The following is a 16,291-nucleotide window of genomic DNA, read 5'->3' as shown; positions in this document are numbered from 1 at the left end:
GCTCCCTCTGACTGTCTCCCCAAACCCAGGGCTCCCTGGGGAAGAGTATGGCTGTGTGTGTGCACACGTGTGTCTCTGGTGCACACGTGCTCAGCCTGAGCAAGCACAGGGTGCACACACACCAGCATGCATGTGGGTGCATGTGTGTGCGTGTGTGTGCGTGTGCATGTGTGTGCAGGTGTGCATGTGTGCATGTGTGTGTGCGCAAGTGTGTGCGTGTGCGTGTGCGTGCAGGTGTTGCATGTGCATGTGTGTGCATGTGGGTGCATGTGTGTGTGTGTGCAGGTGTGGGCATGTGCATGTGTGTGCATGTGGGTGCGTGTGTGCATGTGTGTGCAGGTGTGTGTGCGTGTGTGCATGTGTGTGCAGGTGTGTGTGTGCGTGTGTGTGCAGGTGTGTGCATGCTTGTGTTGCTGTGAGCATGTGTGTGCAGCCCACGTTCCACCGTACAGGTGTGTGCCTGTGCCTTCTGAATGCGTGTGCACTGCGTGTGCATCTGCGTGTTCATAGCCTCCCCACACTAGAGGAGCTCTTGATCCACGTCCATTTGTCCAGCCAGCAAACCGGGAGCCCCTGTGGGTTCAGGCTTCTGCCTGGAGTGAAAGACATGGCTGAGCAAGACGCCAGCGACCCCTGGCCCCGGCCGGCTCAGCTGTCGTTGGAACTTGGTGTCTGTTCCTTCTGAGCGGCAAAGGGGCTGGGGGTGTGCTCCGTGGTGGGGTGCGGCTGTGGTCAGTGGGGGGTGCTTGCCCAGCATGCGCCGGAGCCTGGGTTCAGGCAAAGGCTGCACCACAAGGTGGGGGCGGAAGCTGAGTTTGGGGTGCACAGGCATCAAGGTGTGACACAGAGGGAAGGACACAGGAGGAGCCAAGGCGACAGAGCCTGGATCCTGCCACAGGAAAGGCCAGCTGGACCCAAGCCTCAGCGCCCTCAGGTTGAAGGATGCTCAAGATTCCCCACATCCCTCTTCCAGAAAGTTCTTCCATGGAGAAAAATGGAAACTCAACAGCCAAGTGTCGGTGGTGACATGTAACCCGGCTGGGAGGTGTCATGGGCAGAAACAACCAACTATGGAGTTTAGAGGTGGGACCTTCCTGGGTGGCTTTTTAGGAAGAGGCAGACACCAGAGGAGCTGTCCCCGTCCCTCATCACGTGATGCTCCGCACCACCATCCCCAGATGCGATCTTTTGACCTTGGATCCCCAGAACCATGAGCCAAAATAAACTCCTGGGGCCAGGGGTATAGCTCAGAGGTAGAGAGTGTGCTCAGCATGTGAGAGGGCCTGGGCTCAATCCCCACCACCAAAATAAAAAATGAAAGAAAAGAATAAACCTCTTTTCTTTTTAAAGTTATCCAGCCTCATACATTTTGCTACAGTAATGCAAAACAGCCTAAGCCGCCATCTCACCCCGTCTCCCCGGTAACAGAGATGCTGTGACACCCCAGTTCCTCACCCAGGCCCCATTCCACCCCTGCACCCTGACTGCAACAAGGCCCACCCCTGCTCCCCCAGCAGATGGGAAAAGCCATGTATTTGGGGGGCTGGTACCTCAGCACAGGTGCCCAAGTAGTTGTAGACGCTGAGTGGGACCTTGAGCTGCTCCCCGCGGACGACAAGAGGGGGCAGCGTGAAGTCCAGGAAGAAGGGCTTGAAGGTCTTCAGCAGGACGGGCTCGGCAATTCCCAGGCCCCGCGAGGCAGAGAGGCCCACGGCCTCCCCCACCCAGCTGGTGATGGAGTCAGGCACCTGCAGACTGAGGGTCTCCTCTCCTGACGGGTCACTGTGGAGAGACCAGAGGGACCAGGGCCAGGTGGGGATGGGCTCAGGCCACCTGGCTTGGGGGGTCTGGGGTGGGGGCTGGGAGCTCAGAAACGACTACTTAAGGCACCAGGGGAACAGGTGACCCTAGAAAGCCACCCTCAGCCCTGATTTGCTCTGAGAAAAACATGGCCGGGTCTCAAGGTGACGCGAACGCAGCTCTCGAGAGGGGAAGGTCGGTCCTGCCTGGTTGGGGACAGAAGCCACTGAATGGGCGGGCCCAGCCACTTAGCAGGGCTGGGCACGTCCAGGGGATGCACATTTACGGGTGTGATCACGCCGTGCCCTGTAAATACGCACCCTCCTTCTATCAGTTAAGAAAATAATGAGAAAGAAAAAAGCCTGAAAATACTACAACAGAGTCTCATGATTTCCCTTAGCTGTGTTCTGGGAAGCCACCGTGAACTCCGAATTAGCAATGGCTCATGGCTCCTACCAGAAATAGAGGGTCAGGACCCTGTCAGCCTCTGGTCACATTTTGGTTGACAAATCAATACACGATTTTGTTTTATGTTGGGTTTTTTTTGAGCCACCTCCCCAGCCCTGTTTTGTATTTTATTTAGAGACAGGGTCTCACTGAGATGCTTGGAGCCTTGTTTTGCAGAGGCTGGCTTTGAATTCACGATCCTCCTGCCTCAGCCTCCCGAGTCGCTGGGGTGACAGACGTGCGCCACCGCGCCCAACTTATGTGAATCTTTGTTCAAAGACACCTCATTTAGTATGTGGTGTGTTCGTCACATGAGCTCACGGCCAGTGGCACCAAGACACCCTCAGAGGGAGAGCAGGTGAGAGATTCCACTGCGCCTCTCAGAAGGCCGCGAACTTAGGAATTCTTTGTTTCCGGAATTTTCCATGTAATCTTTTTGGGCACAGTGACTGTGGGTCACGCACTACAGGTAAGAGGGACTATCTGGCAGGTCTGGGGAGGGAAGTCGTCCCCCGACGTCAGGCCAGGTGCCCGGGGAGTGCCCTGCACCGGGCTCCATGTGAGGCCACGGGGTTCTCCGGGAGGGGCCTCTTCTGCTCTCCTGCTGCCGCGGCCCTGTCAGAGGGAGGGGGTCACGTGCTCATTGTCACAGATGCCGCGTGGTTCCACTAATCCACAGTCCGGGGGTCCTACCATCATAGTCAGAAAGCGAAGTGGTGGACGTCAGGGGCTGGGGAGGAGGGACGGGGGGAGTGTTTAACGGGGACAGAGTGTCAGTTTTGCAAGAGCCCTGGAGACGGTGGTGACGGTCATTTGGGATGTGAAAGCTTAATGCCACTGAGCTGTGCACTTACACACGGCGCGGCGGTCAGTTTTATGTGATGCGTATCTTTCCACGATTTCAAAAAACAGGGAAGAAGAAAGGGAGATTGTCCAGTCCCTCCCTGGGCCCTGCAGGAGGCTCCTCCTGGCCTCAGACCTGCTCCTCGGATTCATCCTCGCTGCGGCCAACAGCGGGGAGGGACGTCCCAAGGCCCAAATCCCTGGCTCTGGTCCCTCCCCAGCCCTGGAGCCTCAAGCCCTCCGCCTCCCCAGCCAGAGGGACCTGCCAGGCTGTCCTGCTCTCCGTTCCCGCTCCTGCTGTCCCTCCTGGACACCTTCCTTCCCTCGTTGGTCCATCTTACGCGTCTGGGCTCGGGCCCCACCTCCCTGCCTTCTCCAGAGGGTCCCCAGCCCCGGAACCCCCAGGCCTGTGTCCCGCATCCATGAAGGACGGACACCACTGCTGTCCCAGGGCTCCTGGGCTCCTGGGCACCTGCCGACTCTGTGACACGCAAAATCTCAGGAGCCCGGGGACCCTGTCTGCCTTGTTCCAGGGACCATCCTTGGCACCCCAAAAGTCACCCAGCACCCGGAAAACAGAAACTTCTCTTGCAATGCCAGGAACGGAAGCCGGGGCCCGGGGACGCGCTGGGCAAGTGCTCCACACAGGCCGCCTCCCAGCCAAGCGGAATCCTCTGGATGATTTTGTAGCTGGGCCCCAGAGCAGACCCGGCAGCCAGGATCCGCTCCACCAGGAGTCCGCCTTCCGCAGAGCCTCACAGGACCCAGCTCCCCGGGTCGCAGCACCCCCAGGTCTGAGAATGGGAAGGGCACTCTCCCGCTGGCCTGGGAGCAGCTGAGTCGCACCCTGTCCCCGGCTGGCCCACCTGGCCCACTCCAGGGTGGCTGTTGTCCCTGCAGCTTGTCCTGTTCCTGTAGGGTGGGCAGACGAGGTGCCGCCCCGTCTTTGCCGAACTGCCATTAAATGCTCGGTGCCTAGAAGGACCTGGGCCAGCAGCTGGTTCATGCCAAACAGTCCTGGGCTCCAGACTTCCATGCCTGACTGGTGTGTCATGGCCAGGCACGGCCACCTTCGCTAGACGCTCTGACACCAGCAAAAGGCACCCCCCGCATCCTGCAGAGACCTGCCTCTGGGTCCTGCTTCTGGGACAAAGAGCAGCCGGCCCCACGGCAGGAGCCGAGTCCCCGAGGGGCCAGGAGGGAGGAGGGGGGTTCAAGTTCAGGTTCTGTTCAGAAATGTCACCTTCTTAACGAGCTCATTATGCAAACGGAGCACACAGAGCCCCCCAGGGAGCTGGAGCCCTCCGACTGCGGACTGCGGTTCTCATGGGCAGATGTCCAGGCTGCAGGGGACTGGGGGCCGGGGGACTTCAACAGTTTTGGGTTTGAGGGTTGAAAAGGAACTTGCAGTGTCACCCCAGGGGTGTCAGGGCAGGTCCACAGGCAAAGGGGTCGGGAGGGAACCCTCTGGACTCAGTGACAGCCCTGGGGTCCACGGGAAAAGACAGGGCAGGAGAGGGACGGAGCCTACCTGACGTTGACACACCGCCAAAGCCACGTCTCGGGGAAGAACGTCCTTTTTCTCTTCTCTGCTCTATAAAAATTTTACAAGGAGGAAAAGTGGTTAAAGTCTCCTGGGCGCACAAACCCTTCCCGGGGGTGGCTTTCTGCCTGATCAGACTTTCACAGGAGCCTCGAGGGCCCCGCAGGTACCCGTGGACTCGATGGGGGTCAGGCGACTCCTTTCTCTTTCCAGCTGATCCGGTAACGTGTCTGTCTCCTCTTGCCCCCGGGAGGGTCGACCCTCTACTCAGGACAGCGGAAGGTGAGGCCCAAGGCGGGCAGAGTCCACCTCCCACCAGAGTGGGCCCCACAGCCTGGATGCAGGAGGTAGGAGGGGCAAGGAGACTGCCCCCTCCCTCCCCTACTAATGTCCCTGCCGTGTTCTTCCCCATCGTCACACGGAGCCCCTCTCCCCCCCCTTTCCTGCAGAGAACCTTCCATTCGCCCTCCTCTGTGCCCCAGCAACCTCACAACCCACTGTCCTTAAGCATAAAATAATGCTTTTTAAAATTTTACTCAACTTCTCAAAATTAAAAATGCTCACATTCTTTCTATCAGCAATATCCCTTGTAGAAACGCACTCAGGATACTGCCCCAGACACGTGTGCAAAGAGACAGGGGAGGACATGGCAGCCTCCATCAATGGGGGACTAGCATATTCATCAGCAGAGTATTATACGCTGGTGAACAAGATCAATGGCAGTTGTGCATGGTACTCATGTGGAATAGTCTCCAAGGCTTATTGTTAACTTAAAAGAGGAAAATGGAGAATATTGTTGACCCATTATGTCCCATGGTCCTAGATATAGGACATCTGCAAAAATTTAAATTGAACAATTTTATAGGTAGAATCATTCTGTTGAAATGCATAAGTTAAAGTAGTCAATTAGATTTTTTAAAAAATTCTTATATATTCCCAAAAGATATCTAAGAAGTTAACCATCATGACTATGTTTGAATAAAGTAATGGAGGGTAGTAGGAGGAAGACTGAAGTTTCATTTATACCCTTCCACAGTGTTTAAAAATGATTTTTTAGCCAAAGGTATACAGTGATCAGAAACCCTGTCCTCAGAATAAGGATGCGCATCCATTTACAAAGAGGCCTGGGCGCTTCTTGCGTGAGGCATTTCTTGCGACTTTCTAACCCTAAGAAGCTACTTCCATGTCTGCTCCCGGCCCAGCTCCCGGATCCTGCACATGGGTGGGTGAGGGCCCCCAGGGTGGCTGCCGGTGGGTGGAGGCCCGTGGGCCATTTCCACCTCCCTCATTCACCCTCGTCCTAGAAATGCTTCCAGATGTGTCCTGATTTGGAGTCCGGAGAGCAGGAGGCTGTTGGCCACACTCTGCTAAATGTGTGGCTCCACGTGGGGACAGCTGGAAAGACCAGGGCCCCCAGGAACCAACGGGAGGAGATGGCAGGGGCGAGAGGCTCCCGGTCTGTACAGAGAGGACTTGAAAACCTGTGCTTCATGGGCAGGCCACGCACCAGGGAAGGAGAGCGCCTGGGCCACCTCTGGCTCAGGAAAAGGGTGGAGGGGCCTGGGGACCACCCTCAAGTCTCTGGAGAGACCTCACACTGTGGACCGCACTGGCCACATCTCATCTCCCTTCTCCTCCTCCTAGGAGAGGGTACAGCCAGGCCTGCGCTCCCTTCTCCAGCCACACGTCTCCGTCCTCTACAGAAAGCCAAGTGGCGGGGTCCTCAGGACAGCTGGCTGGTCGAGATCTGGGGTTGAGAAGGGAGTGAGGGGTAAATAAGGGGCAGGAGAGAAGAGATGTGGGCAGAGCAGTGGAGAGACAGAAGGATAAAGTGCCAAGAAGAAGAAGAGGGGACAGGGGACAGGAGGTCACGTCACTTCCTGTGAAGGAGAGGTTTCCTGACTCCGGGACAAAGCTGTGAATCTGCTGCCTCAGTAATTGGTACTGTAAACAGACCACGAAATGGTCAGAGATGGAGAGGATCTGAACACCATCACCACCGGGTTTGACCTCAAGTGTGCACTGAGCACCCAGAATTCAATGACTGGGCACTTGGAAACTCTTTTCAAAAAGGTACATTTGTAAAAAGCATCTACAAAAAAAAAAAAAAAAAAAAAAAAAAAAAACTGGTCATAGAGAAAGTCTCCAAATTAAACCCAAAAGATGAATAGCATATAGGCCACAAATGCTTTTTTGTCCTGAATTTAGAAAACACACAAGAATGATCGTGGGGGAAAAAAATAATTTGAGATTTTGAAACACTTCTGGACCAGTCGAGGCTCAAAAACAGAATGATTCCACCAGTTAGAAACAATGTGCAACCAAGCAATACTGGAAATGTTTCATAGTGCCAAGTAGATGCAGCCAAAGCCGTATTCACAGGAAAATTCATAGTCCTCTAAAGGCCTAGCCCTGATATGAGAAAGATTGAAGGAAGGAATTGGGGTCTAACCTGAGAAAACAGAATTGGAGGGGAAAGGGAAAGAGAATGAGAGAATGGAGGGAAAGGAAGGGTAGGAGGAAGGAGAGAGAACAAAAGAGTTTTCTAAAGCAGAGTTCCTGACAGTGGGACAATCTGTTCTCAGACCAGCCAGCACCCCTGAGGCATCTGCTTCTCCTCTACCCTCGCTCCCAGGCACTGGGGCAAGGCCAAGAACGGAGAGAGGTGCCCCAGCTCCTAGCCCCCGGGAGATGATCAGCCAGCTCTACAGTGGACTGAATGTTTACATCCCCTCAAAATTTGTATGCGGAAACTCTATCCTTCAAGGTTTTAGGGAGTGGGGCTTCTGGCAGGTGCTTACACCCTGAAGGTGGAGCCCTCCGGACCCTCCTGAATGGGACCGGTGCCTGCTAAGGCACCACCTATGCAGCAAGTGCTCACCAGACACTGCATCTCGGACTTCCCCACCTCCAGAGTGTGAGCGAGCCCAAGGCATCCTGTCACAGCAACCCAGAGCGTGACAAGCCCCAGACACCATCAGTGCCCAGGGTCAGACGCCTTGCTCCAGGTACAGGCCATTACCTGGGGGGTTGCCTGGAAGGCGCCACGGCCCCCAGGGTCCCTGTGTGGGGCTGGAAAGCCGGGACGGCCTCGTCGGTGTAGAGGCTGCCGTCCTGCCGGTGGTTCAGGCTGACCCTGCTGGTCATCACCACTAGTCCTGCTTCCTGGCAACAGACAACGGCCAACAGTGGTGGGGAAGAGGATGCCGATGGTTCCAGGAGCAAAGGGGAGTGAACGACAGTCCCCGTCCCCCCGTGGCGGCTGGCCCCGACCTCACTGACGGGCACCTCGGGGAGGGAGTCGTCTCTGGGCTTGGTGGAACCGGCTGAGGAGGCTCGGACCCAGGGACCATCCAGTGCAGAGCAACAGCACATCTAAATTGTGGCCAAGCCTGGCTGGACCGTGCACGAAAGGCCACACCTGTGGGAGTCCACCGATGGGAAACAATAGTCCAGGGAATCCAGAGACAGGAAGGGGCTGCCGGGCTGCTAATGGGGACGGGTGCCCTTTTGGGGTGTTCTGGGTCTGGACGGAGCTGGTGGTTGCACGACAAGGAAAGAACTGAGGGCCATTGAACTGTGCACTTTAAAATGGTGAGTTTTATGGTCTATGGATTAGAAAAAGTATCAACCTGACAGTGTGTGATCCAGGCCAAAGGCTGGTGACTTTGTATGCCAACGATTACTTGTTATCTCTGTCACTGTGACGATTATTGGGAGCAACTTGGTGGATGAGAAGATTCATTCTACTTTTTCCCAAGCCGGGCTCAACCCAGGGTGATGTGCATGCAAGGCAAGGGCTCCACCTCAGGTCTGAATGTCTGTCTGTCTGTCTCTGTACTAGGAATCAAACCCAGGAGCACCCACTGAGCCTCTAGGACCACAGGCATGTGGCACCATGCCCGCTGCCCGTCCCAGTCTTAATGCCAATAAAATCCTAAATGCACCCTCCAAGCCACTAACCCTCTCTGGATCTGTGTGACCCTGAAGGGCACCTGGGCAGATAGGACCTGCTGCCTGAGAACAGCCACTCCCCTCATTGAGCATTGCTAGGTACACACCAAAGCAACCCAAGTCCGGCAGAGCTGGGAGCAACAGGCCCCCACCACTCCCTGGAGCCGGTTTCCCTCCCTCCCACCTAGCACCCTCCACATACTGGTCCATAAGTCAAGTTACAATCTGCCCAATCATTTAAACGTACAGTCGTGCCCCACATTCAGGATAATCTGGTCAACAGTGGGCCAAACACTGTCAGATGAGACGTTGTGGCCATTGCAATGTCCTGCCTCAGGTAACCTGGGTGTGGGGACCCTGTGCTGCCTGCTGCCTAGAATCACAGCGCGCAGGGCTACCTACGGTGCACAGGGCTCCATAACAAGAATAAACCCATGGCTGCCAGTTCGTGTGCTGAGCGCACATTGTCCTTTTAGCATAGGCTCCATCTACTTGTAAAAGCCATTCACTGTTAACAGAATGCAGGTCACACTGGCAGTGGCCTCCGCCGTCTCTTACTGACGGCGTCTCTCTGCGGCATCTGTGCTGGGTTTAACCTCAGGTGGTTTTGTTCATCGCGGCCCCAGGAGCGACAGGCTGTGTCCTGAACACACCCAGAGCCCAGTGCACCACAGGCTGTACCCTCAGTGTGTGAGCAGCCCCCAGGACCAGCACAGAGCCACCTAAAGACGCAGTTGTCAGAACTTATCCCTGTCACCAAGCAACGCGTGACTGCGCGGCTTTGCCCCTGGGAGAGCTGGGCCGCAGGAGAGAACCACGCGGCAGCAGGGTCTGGGACCTTGGGCTCTGCCCCGTTTCTGGATCCCCAGACCCTCTGTCCCCACGCGAGGAAAGACCAGACCACCTCTCCTTACGGTGAAGGCAAATCCCGAGTCCTTGGTGACACCCCAGGGCCACGGGAAGGCAGAGGAGCGCCTGCGCCGTCGCGCCGTCGGCCCCGCCCACCAGGACGCCCCGTCCTCCCTGGACACACCGTCCTCCCTGGACACACCGTCGTAGTCCTCCAGCTCCCGGAAAACCTGCGGGCAGAGGGGGCGGGCCTGCGTCGGCTGAGTTTCCAGCCCCAAATAGGCCGTCGCGGGTGGCGCAGGCGTCCACCCCAGCCTCCTGTCACTGATGTCCGATGGCCTTACAGTTGGACAAACCCGTGACAGGTTGAAAATACCCCGGGTCCACAGGGAGACCCAGCTCAGCCCCGCCCGGGGCGCGCGGCAGGGTGGGCGCTTTCCCCCACTGCGCTCACTGCATCGAAGGAGGGGACCTGACCCCACGTCGCTGACCCAGGGAAAAGTCCGAATTCACCACTCCAAGTTCGGATTCCACCGAATGCGCATTGCTTTCCACAATCCCCCAATTGAAAAACCGCCAGTTCAACCAGCAAGTCGGGGACCACTTGTGTGTCACGTCGTGACAATCATCAGCCGTGGGTGTTGACAGTAATGGTCCATTTTCAGATGGGCAGTGGGGCCAGCGGTACGGGACCCCAGCCGCTGTGGTTTCTCTCGGGTCGGCCCAGCATCTTGCGCATGCGCAAGAGCAGCAGCAGGCTTTACCAGGCGCCCGCGGGTCCCCCGGGAAACGGACCCGGGGAGAAAGCAAACCCAGACCCACGGCCAGCTCTCCGTTTCCTGGAGAGGAAGGGGAGAAAGGGCAAGCCACCGCTCACCTGGGCCGGGGTCAGCCGAAACCCAGACCTGAGCAGGTAGACGCTCCTGTCCACCGCGGCAATACACACGCAGCTGCCCCTCGCGGCCCTGACCCGGAGGTCCACCACCTCCCCGGGACGGGTCTCGTTTGCCGAATATGTCAGTGAAACCTGGAAACACAGGGGAAAACCAAGAGCCGGTCCAGTCCAAGGCCTCTCTTCCCCTCCACCTGTCCACCCAGTGCCCACCGGGGAGCCTCGGCTTGGCCAGCCCAGCTGGGACCCTGTCCCCCTACCCAGGTAGAACTCCATATGTGATGGGCAGGGGCTCCAGGGATGGGGAGAACCGGAAGGCAGGTGCCGGCTGAGCACACACTGGAGCTCACTTCAAGGCTGCGGGGAGAGGGGACCAGAGGCTGAGCTGGGCTGGGGACAGGAGGGCTGTCTCACAGGGCGGGAGCCAGGGGAGGGCAGAACAGCTGGCCCCTCCCTGCAGGGCATGAAGGAAGGCCACCTCCATGTGGAAGCGCTTCAGCTACCAGCGCTCCAGTCACCGCCGTGCCTAAGGACAGGGTCAGCTCACAGGCTCACCACTACCCGCTCCCTTGGGTAAGCGACCTGGGTGCACTCACACACCTAGATGGCGCAGCCTGCTACACACCCAGGCCACGCAGGGTGTAGATGCGGTACAGCCTCCACTCCTCAGGGCAGGTGAGCAAAGCAGCAGGAGACTAAACCAAGCCCCGGAGAAAAGGACGTCCCAGGGACTCGGCACACACAGGACGGCTGAGGCCTGAGGCTGTGATTTGAGTTCCCTCCCTGGCTGGGCAGGAGGCGCTTAGACACATCCTTGTGTCCAGAGCTTTCCCCACCCTGCTCAGGTCTGAGGGCTTGTCCGTGCAGAGGCATGTCTGACCACTACCCCAAAGACCCAATCGTCGCACCTGACCTGGGACACTGCCCCCCTTAATCTTCATTGGATGGGATTTTCCCCCAGAATTTTTGGTTCCCCAATAAAAGTCCACTCCCTGACGTGTTCTCTCTCTCGCTGGCCTCTTCAGTAAACCTCGCTACTCTAACAGGTGGCTGAAGGCTGGAGGTAGGAGGAGCCGTCCTGGAGCTGGTTTAAAGGTAATTAGAGCCTGTCTCTTTAATTCAACTCCCTTCGGATTTCTCACACAGCTGAACCTTCCTTTATGAAGCCCATGCTGGCCACTGGCTAAAGCTGCCCATGTCCCAGGGCTTGCTGCTTTACGACAAATCACTTTTATAAGTGGAAGGTGCACCCTCCAAAATAATATTAAAATTAGTACAAGCCAGATGCGGCAGCCCACGCCTGTAATCCCAGCACCTCAGGAGGCTGAGGCAGGAGGATCTCAAGTTCAAAGCCAGCCTCAGCAGTTTAACAAGACTCTGTCTCAAAATAAAAAATAAAAATGGGGGGCTGGGGATGTGGCTCAAGCGGTAGCGTGCTGGCCTGGCATGCGCAGGGCGCTGGGTTTGATCCTTAGCACCACATAAAAATTAAAAATAAAGACATTGTGTCCACCTAAAACTGAAAAATAAATATTTAATAATAATAAATAAATAAAAGGGCTGGGGGTGTAGCTCAGTGGTTAAGCACCCCTGGATTCAATCCCTGGTACCAAAAAAAAAAAAGAACCAACTATAGTATAGTAAATGCATAAACCAGTAACGGTCACTATTGTCATTGCCTGGTATTCTGGACAGTGTGCAGGTGTCCATGCTGTGCTTTGAATGCCAGCAGCACAGCCGATTGTTTCCACCGGCATCACTACAAACATGGAGTACCGTGTCACCACGTTAGGGCAGCTACGACGGTGACAGGAACTTTTCAGTCCCAACAGTTCTTGCAGACTACCATGGTACACATGGTCTGTCTCTGATCAAAACGTCCTTTATGTGGCACCTGACGATAGTCCCACAGGTAGAACAGCCCCTAAGAGCCATGCCTGTGTCACTGGGCGCAGCGGGTCCCAGCTGTCACCCAAGCCACCACCCTGAGAAGCCCCCAGTGGCACTTGCGCTCTACCTGGTTTTCGAAGTAATTCTCGACTGCAAACTGGAGGCTGTCGGTGACCCCTTCTCCATCCTCCCTGACGTAGAGAACCAGCAGGCGGCCAAGCGGGACCATGCTGGGGGTCACGACCAGTCGGAGAGAGGTCACGCACACGTTGACCTCGGCGGCTGGGGCCGGAGGGGGCTCTGAGATGGGTCCGGAGTGGGACAGGCGGTGAATCAGCCTCTCTCGGGGGCCTCTGGCCATCTGACCTTGCTTCAGCCCACCCACACCAGCTCCCGTTCCCACGCGCGGAAGCATCGGGCTCTGACGGCCTTTCCCGGGCTTCATCCCCAGCCGACGCTGACCGCACCCGCTCGCTCAGCCCAGGGTGACCTGGGCTTGCCACCAGCTCTCCTCTCTCTGCAGGAGCACGGTTCTGGCTCCAGGTCACCCACCACCTTCTCCATCGGCAGCAAAGCCTCTCGAGTTGCTCAGGCAGTGCCATCTCAGACCCCCAGGACACCCCTGGCCTCTGACCCCCTCCCTGAGACTGTCCCTGTCCCTCTGGGGCCCGGGACCAGCTGCAGACCTCAATGCCATCGTTGGCTGACCTGAGCTGAGTCTCCCACTCCCTCCCCCGGGGTAAAGACCCTCAAAACCCACATTTTATAAAGGATCGTATACGTCTGCTGAGCTGTTGCAGAATAAGGATGTCCACCTTACAGTGAGGGGGCATCTCCAGTGCAGCCCCCCGCCAGGGAACGATCCAGCCCCAAGTGTGCGTGGTGCTGAGGCCGAGAGATTCTGCCGTAGCTCAAGAGAACCTGTCTCTATCAACCACCTATCATCCACCCATCATCCCATCTAGCTGCCCATCGTCCTATTGATCTCTCAGTCTACCCATGTATCTATCAATTATTCTACCCACCCATCCACCCACCCACCCACCTACCCTCCATTGTTCTACTCATCCGTTCTTTTCTCTCTCTCTCTCCCTCTCTTGGGTGACCTTGACCCCTAGGAATGTTGGCCATGGGTGCAGACCTTTAGGTCGTCACACTAGGGTGGGGATTCGCACTCCTGGCATCGAGTGGCGCCAGGTGCTGCTCCGGACGGCCCACCCTAGAGAGTAATCTGGCCCCAGATGTCCACAGTGCCCAGGTTGGGACCCTGCTTTGGGCAGAAGAGGAAGGGGCTTGGGAAGCCCCTGGGAGTAGAGTCGGGGAGTGGGGAAGGACCGACAGGAAGGACGGCCTGAGCAAGGAGACTTCAGGCCCACCGGGTGGTGCAGGAGCCCCCGTGGCTGGCCTGCCTGTCCCTGCGGACACCCAGAGCCAGCAGGTCCCCAGGTTCAGTGAACCTCTGCACCCCTGCCTGGAGACACGCGCCCACCGCCCCAGCAGACGCCCTCCCCTGGCCCTGGCCGCACCCTGCCTTGCTAGGGCTCCTGTCTCGGTGGCTCAGGGAGGAGAGCCGGCACCTTCTCCCCGCTGCCCAACTCACCCGTCTCCGAAAGGTGCGTCAAGCGAATGGGCTTCTCCGGAGCCGGGGCCGCCCGCCTGCTCCGCTGCAGGGTGATGTGGGCCGGCTGCTGGCCAGAGAGCACGATGTTGCCCCGAGCGGCCACCTCGTAGTACAGGGTGAAGTTACAGGGACACGTAGACTCCACAGAAAAACGGGCCTCCTCCCCAACCTGGCGGAGACGGCAGCGTCAAGGTCACAGGTCACAGCACCCCCCAGGGACCAGAGGTGGAGAGCCGGCCCCGCACCAGACCCTCCGGGGCCAGTGCTGGCTGGCGTCCAGTGTGCTGACCAGTGTGACAGCAGCGAGAAGCCCAGGGTGAGAGGTCGCAGAGCCTGGCTCGAGGGAGATGTGGGCTCTGCAGTTCCTGCCGTCCCCTGGGCCCTTGGAGTGACCTGCCTGGCATGAGGGTCAGTGTGTGCCTGGGTCTTCAGTCACTATGTGAGCGTCCTGGGCCCAGTGTTGTCAGCTTGACCTCTCGGGGGACAGGAGCCCGGGGCAGCCTTCCAGGTGGACGGTTGGGTAGACAACTGAGCCCTAGTGAAAACTGGGCCCTGAGGCTCAGGGGCCCTTCCCTGGTGGACAGTCCCTAACTTCCTGGGTGCGGATCTCAGCCGAGGGCTGGACCTTCTCTGCGATGACCACTCGATGACAACTCCTGTCATAAGCCCCGGGTTTCCAGAAGGGAAACCAAGGCTCGGTCCCTCGCCCACCATCCGTGGGAGCCGGAAGCATTCGCAGCCAGGACGGCCGACGCCGCAGCACTTGACCCCGAGGCTGCCCCCACTCACAGCTGCTGCCCCCCAGGTCCCACGACCCCTGAAAGTCCAGGTGACAGCTGCATTTACGCAGGGACGCAGCTGGGGGTGGTGCTGAGAGGTGGGTGATGGAGACCCCCAACTCTGCCCCGTGACAGAGCCAGGAGAGCCAGCAGGGCCCCTGGACCAAGCATTAGACATCTGCCCTCAGTGCCCGGAAACTGTCCCTGGGCCCTGGTGGCAGCCTAGCGGGGAGCAGGGGAGCTGGGACATGCTGAGCTGGGTCAGGCAGGGGGCGGTGACACCCTGAGAGCAGAATCCCAAGGCCGAGCCAAGTCCTCACCTAATCAGGACAAGGGTCAGGCTGCGAGAACACGAGGTTCCGCCTGCCCCCGGGAGGGAGGCCACCAGCAGGGTCCCAGCCGGCACCGCTGTGTGACAGCATGACAGTAAGAACAGCGTGTCCCGCCAGGCGGGCACAGTCCCATTCGAGTCTCTCTGCCACCCCTGCAGCAGGCCATCAGCCCCTGGGAACAGGCAGCCTCGGCGCCATGACTCCTGTGAGCTGCGCCCCGCGGGTCCTTCCACCCTCGGAAGAGGAGCAGGGGGTGTGGACGGGCCTGGCCTGGCAGCCACCGAGGCGACTGGTTTCCATCAGGGACAGAGCCTCTGCCAAGGCCGGGGTGCCACTCCAGCTGGGGGCCCGCCAGGAACTCGGCCCCGGCAAAGCCAGAGAGTGGCACCTGTGGCCACGGAGTCAACAGGGGGTGGCAGCGACACGTACGTGCGTGTGAACGTGCACCACATCTGTGTGACTGCACACTCAGGCACAGGTGCACATGTATGCACAGATACAGAGATCCTGACCGTACCAACATAGCCGGCCACTCCTGAGGGACGTCCCCTGCACACAGACACACACAGAGGGGACACACACACACTCAGGTGCTCCTCTGTGAGTCCAGGCTCTTCCCTCCTCTACGGAAGGATCTCTATCTAGATACACAAGTTTGCCCCTCAGAATCCTTGGGGACCCCCCACAACCAAGTGTGCAGACGTTCAAATGCCTCGTGTAAAATGGCACTTGATTGGCACAGAATCTCGCCCCCCCACTCCTGGGGACTTTAATTATCTCTAGATCACTCAGAAAATCTCATAAATACTGCGTACACAGTTGCCAGGCCGTATTGCCCAGGAGATGGGGACAAGAAAATACGTTTGTATGTGCTTAGCGCCAATGCACTTTTTCCCCCCAAAATATTTCTATTTAGTTGTAGATGGACACAAAAATCTTTATTTTGTTTATTTATCTTTATGTGGTGCTGAGCATCGAACCCAGGGCCTCACACGTGCCGGGCAAGTGCTCTACCGCTGAGCCACGGCCCCAGCTCCCCCACGTATTTTTGATCTGAGGTTTGCTGAATCTGTAAAACCCCTGGACACAGCATTCATGGGTACAGAGGGCCGCTGTGGACACTCTCTCTCACACACACACACACACACACACACGTATCTATCCCATTTTCCATTGAGGGTGAACGGGAAGCATATATCCTTCAACAGGCAGGTGAGCATGTGTGCATACAGGAGTAAGCAAATGTGTGCATATGTACATCCAGACACAAGTATACGTGCACACATATGTGAACTCATGTGTGCATGCACACGTGCACACCCCCACACACGTCCACATATC

At 57.6% G+C, this 16,291-nt stretch overlaps 1 protein-coding gene across 1 annotated transcript in view; it reads right to left on the bottom strand.

Annotated features, from left to right (window-relative positions):
* Cpamd8 (C3 and PZP like alpha-2-macroglobulin domain containing 8) overlaps nucleotides 1–16,291 on the bottom strand; it is a 66,799-nt gene that overhangs the window by 25,268 nt on the left and 25,240 nt on the right. Inside the window, exons 14-20 of the mRNA XM_077109341.1 lie at nucleotides 13,819–14,008; nucleotides 12,346–12,518; nucleotides 10,314–10,463; nucleotides 9,502–9,666; nucleotides 7,656–7,798; nucleotides 4,622–4,684; nucleotides 1,551–1,782 (exon numbers count right to left, since the gene is read on the bottom strand). Of these exons, the coding sequence (XP_076965456.1) occupies nucleotides 1,551–1,782; nucleotides 4,622–4,684; nucleotides 7,656–7,798; nucleotides 9,502–9,666; nucleotides 10,314–10,463; nucleotides 12,346–12,518; nucleotides 13,819–14,008 (1,116 nt within the window). The remainder of the gene's footprint in view (nucleotides 1–1,550; nucleotides 1,783–4,621; nucleotides 4,685–7,655; nucleotides 7,799–9,501; nucleotides 9,667–10,313; nucleotides 10,464–12,345; nucleotides 12,519–13,818; nucleotides 14,009–16,291) is intronic.

Source organism: Callospermophilus lateralis, chromosome 1, assembly GCF_048772815.1.
Source record: "Callospermophilus lateralis isolate mCalLat2 chromosome 1, mCalLat2.hap1, whole genome shotgun sequence".
NCBI lineage: Eukaryota > Metazoa > Chordata > Mammalia > Rodentia > Sciuridae > Callospermophilus > Callospermophilus lateralis.
The sequence above is the reverse complement of the archived record's forward strand: the minus strand, read 5'-3'. Positions and strand labels throughout refer to the sequence as shown.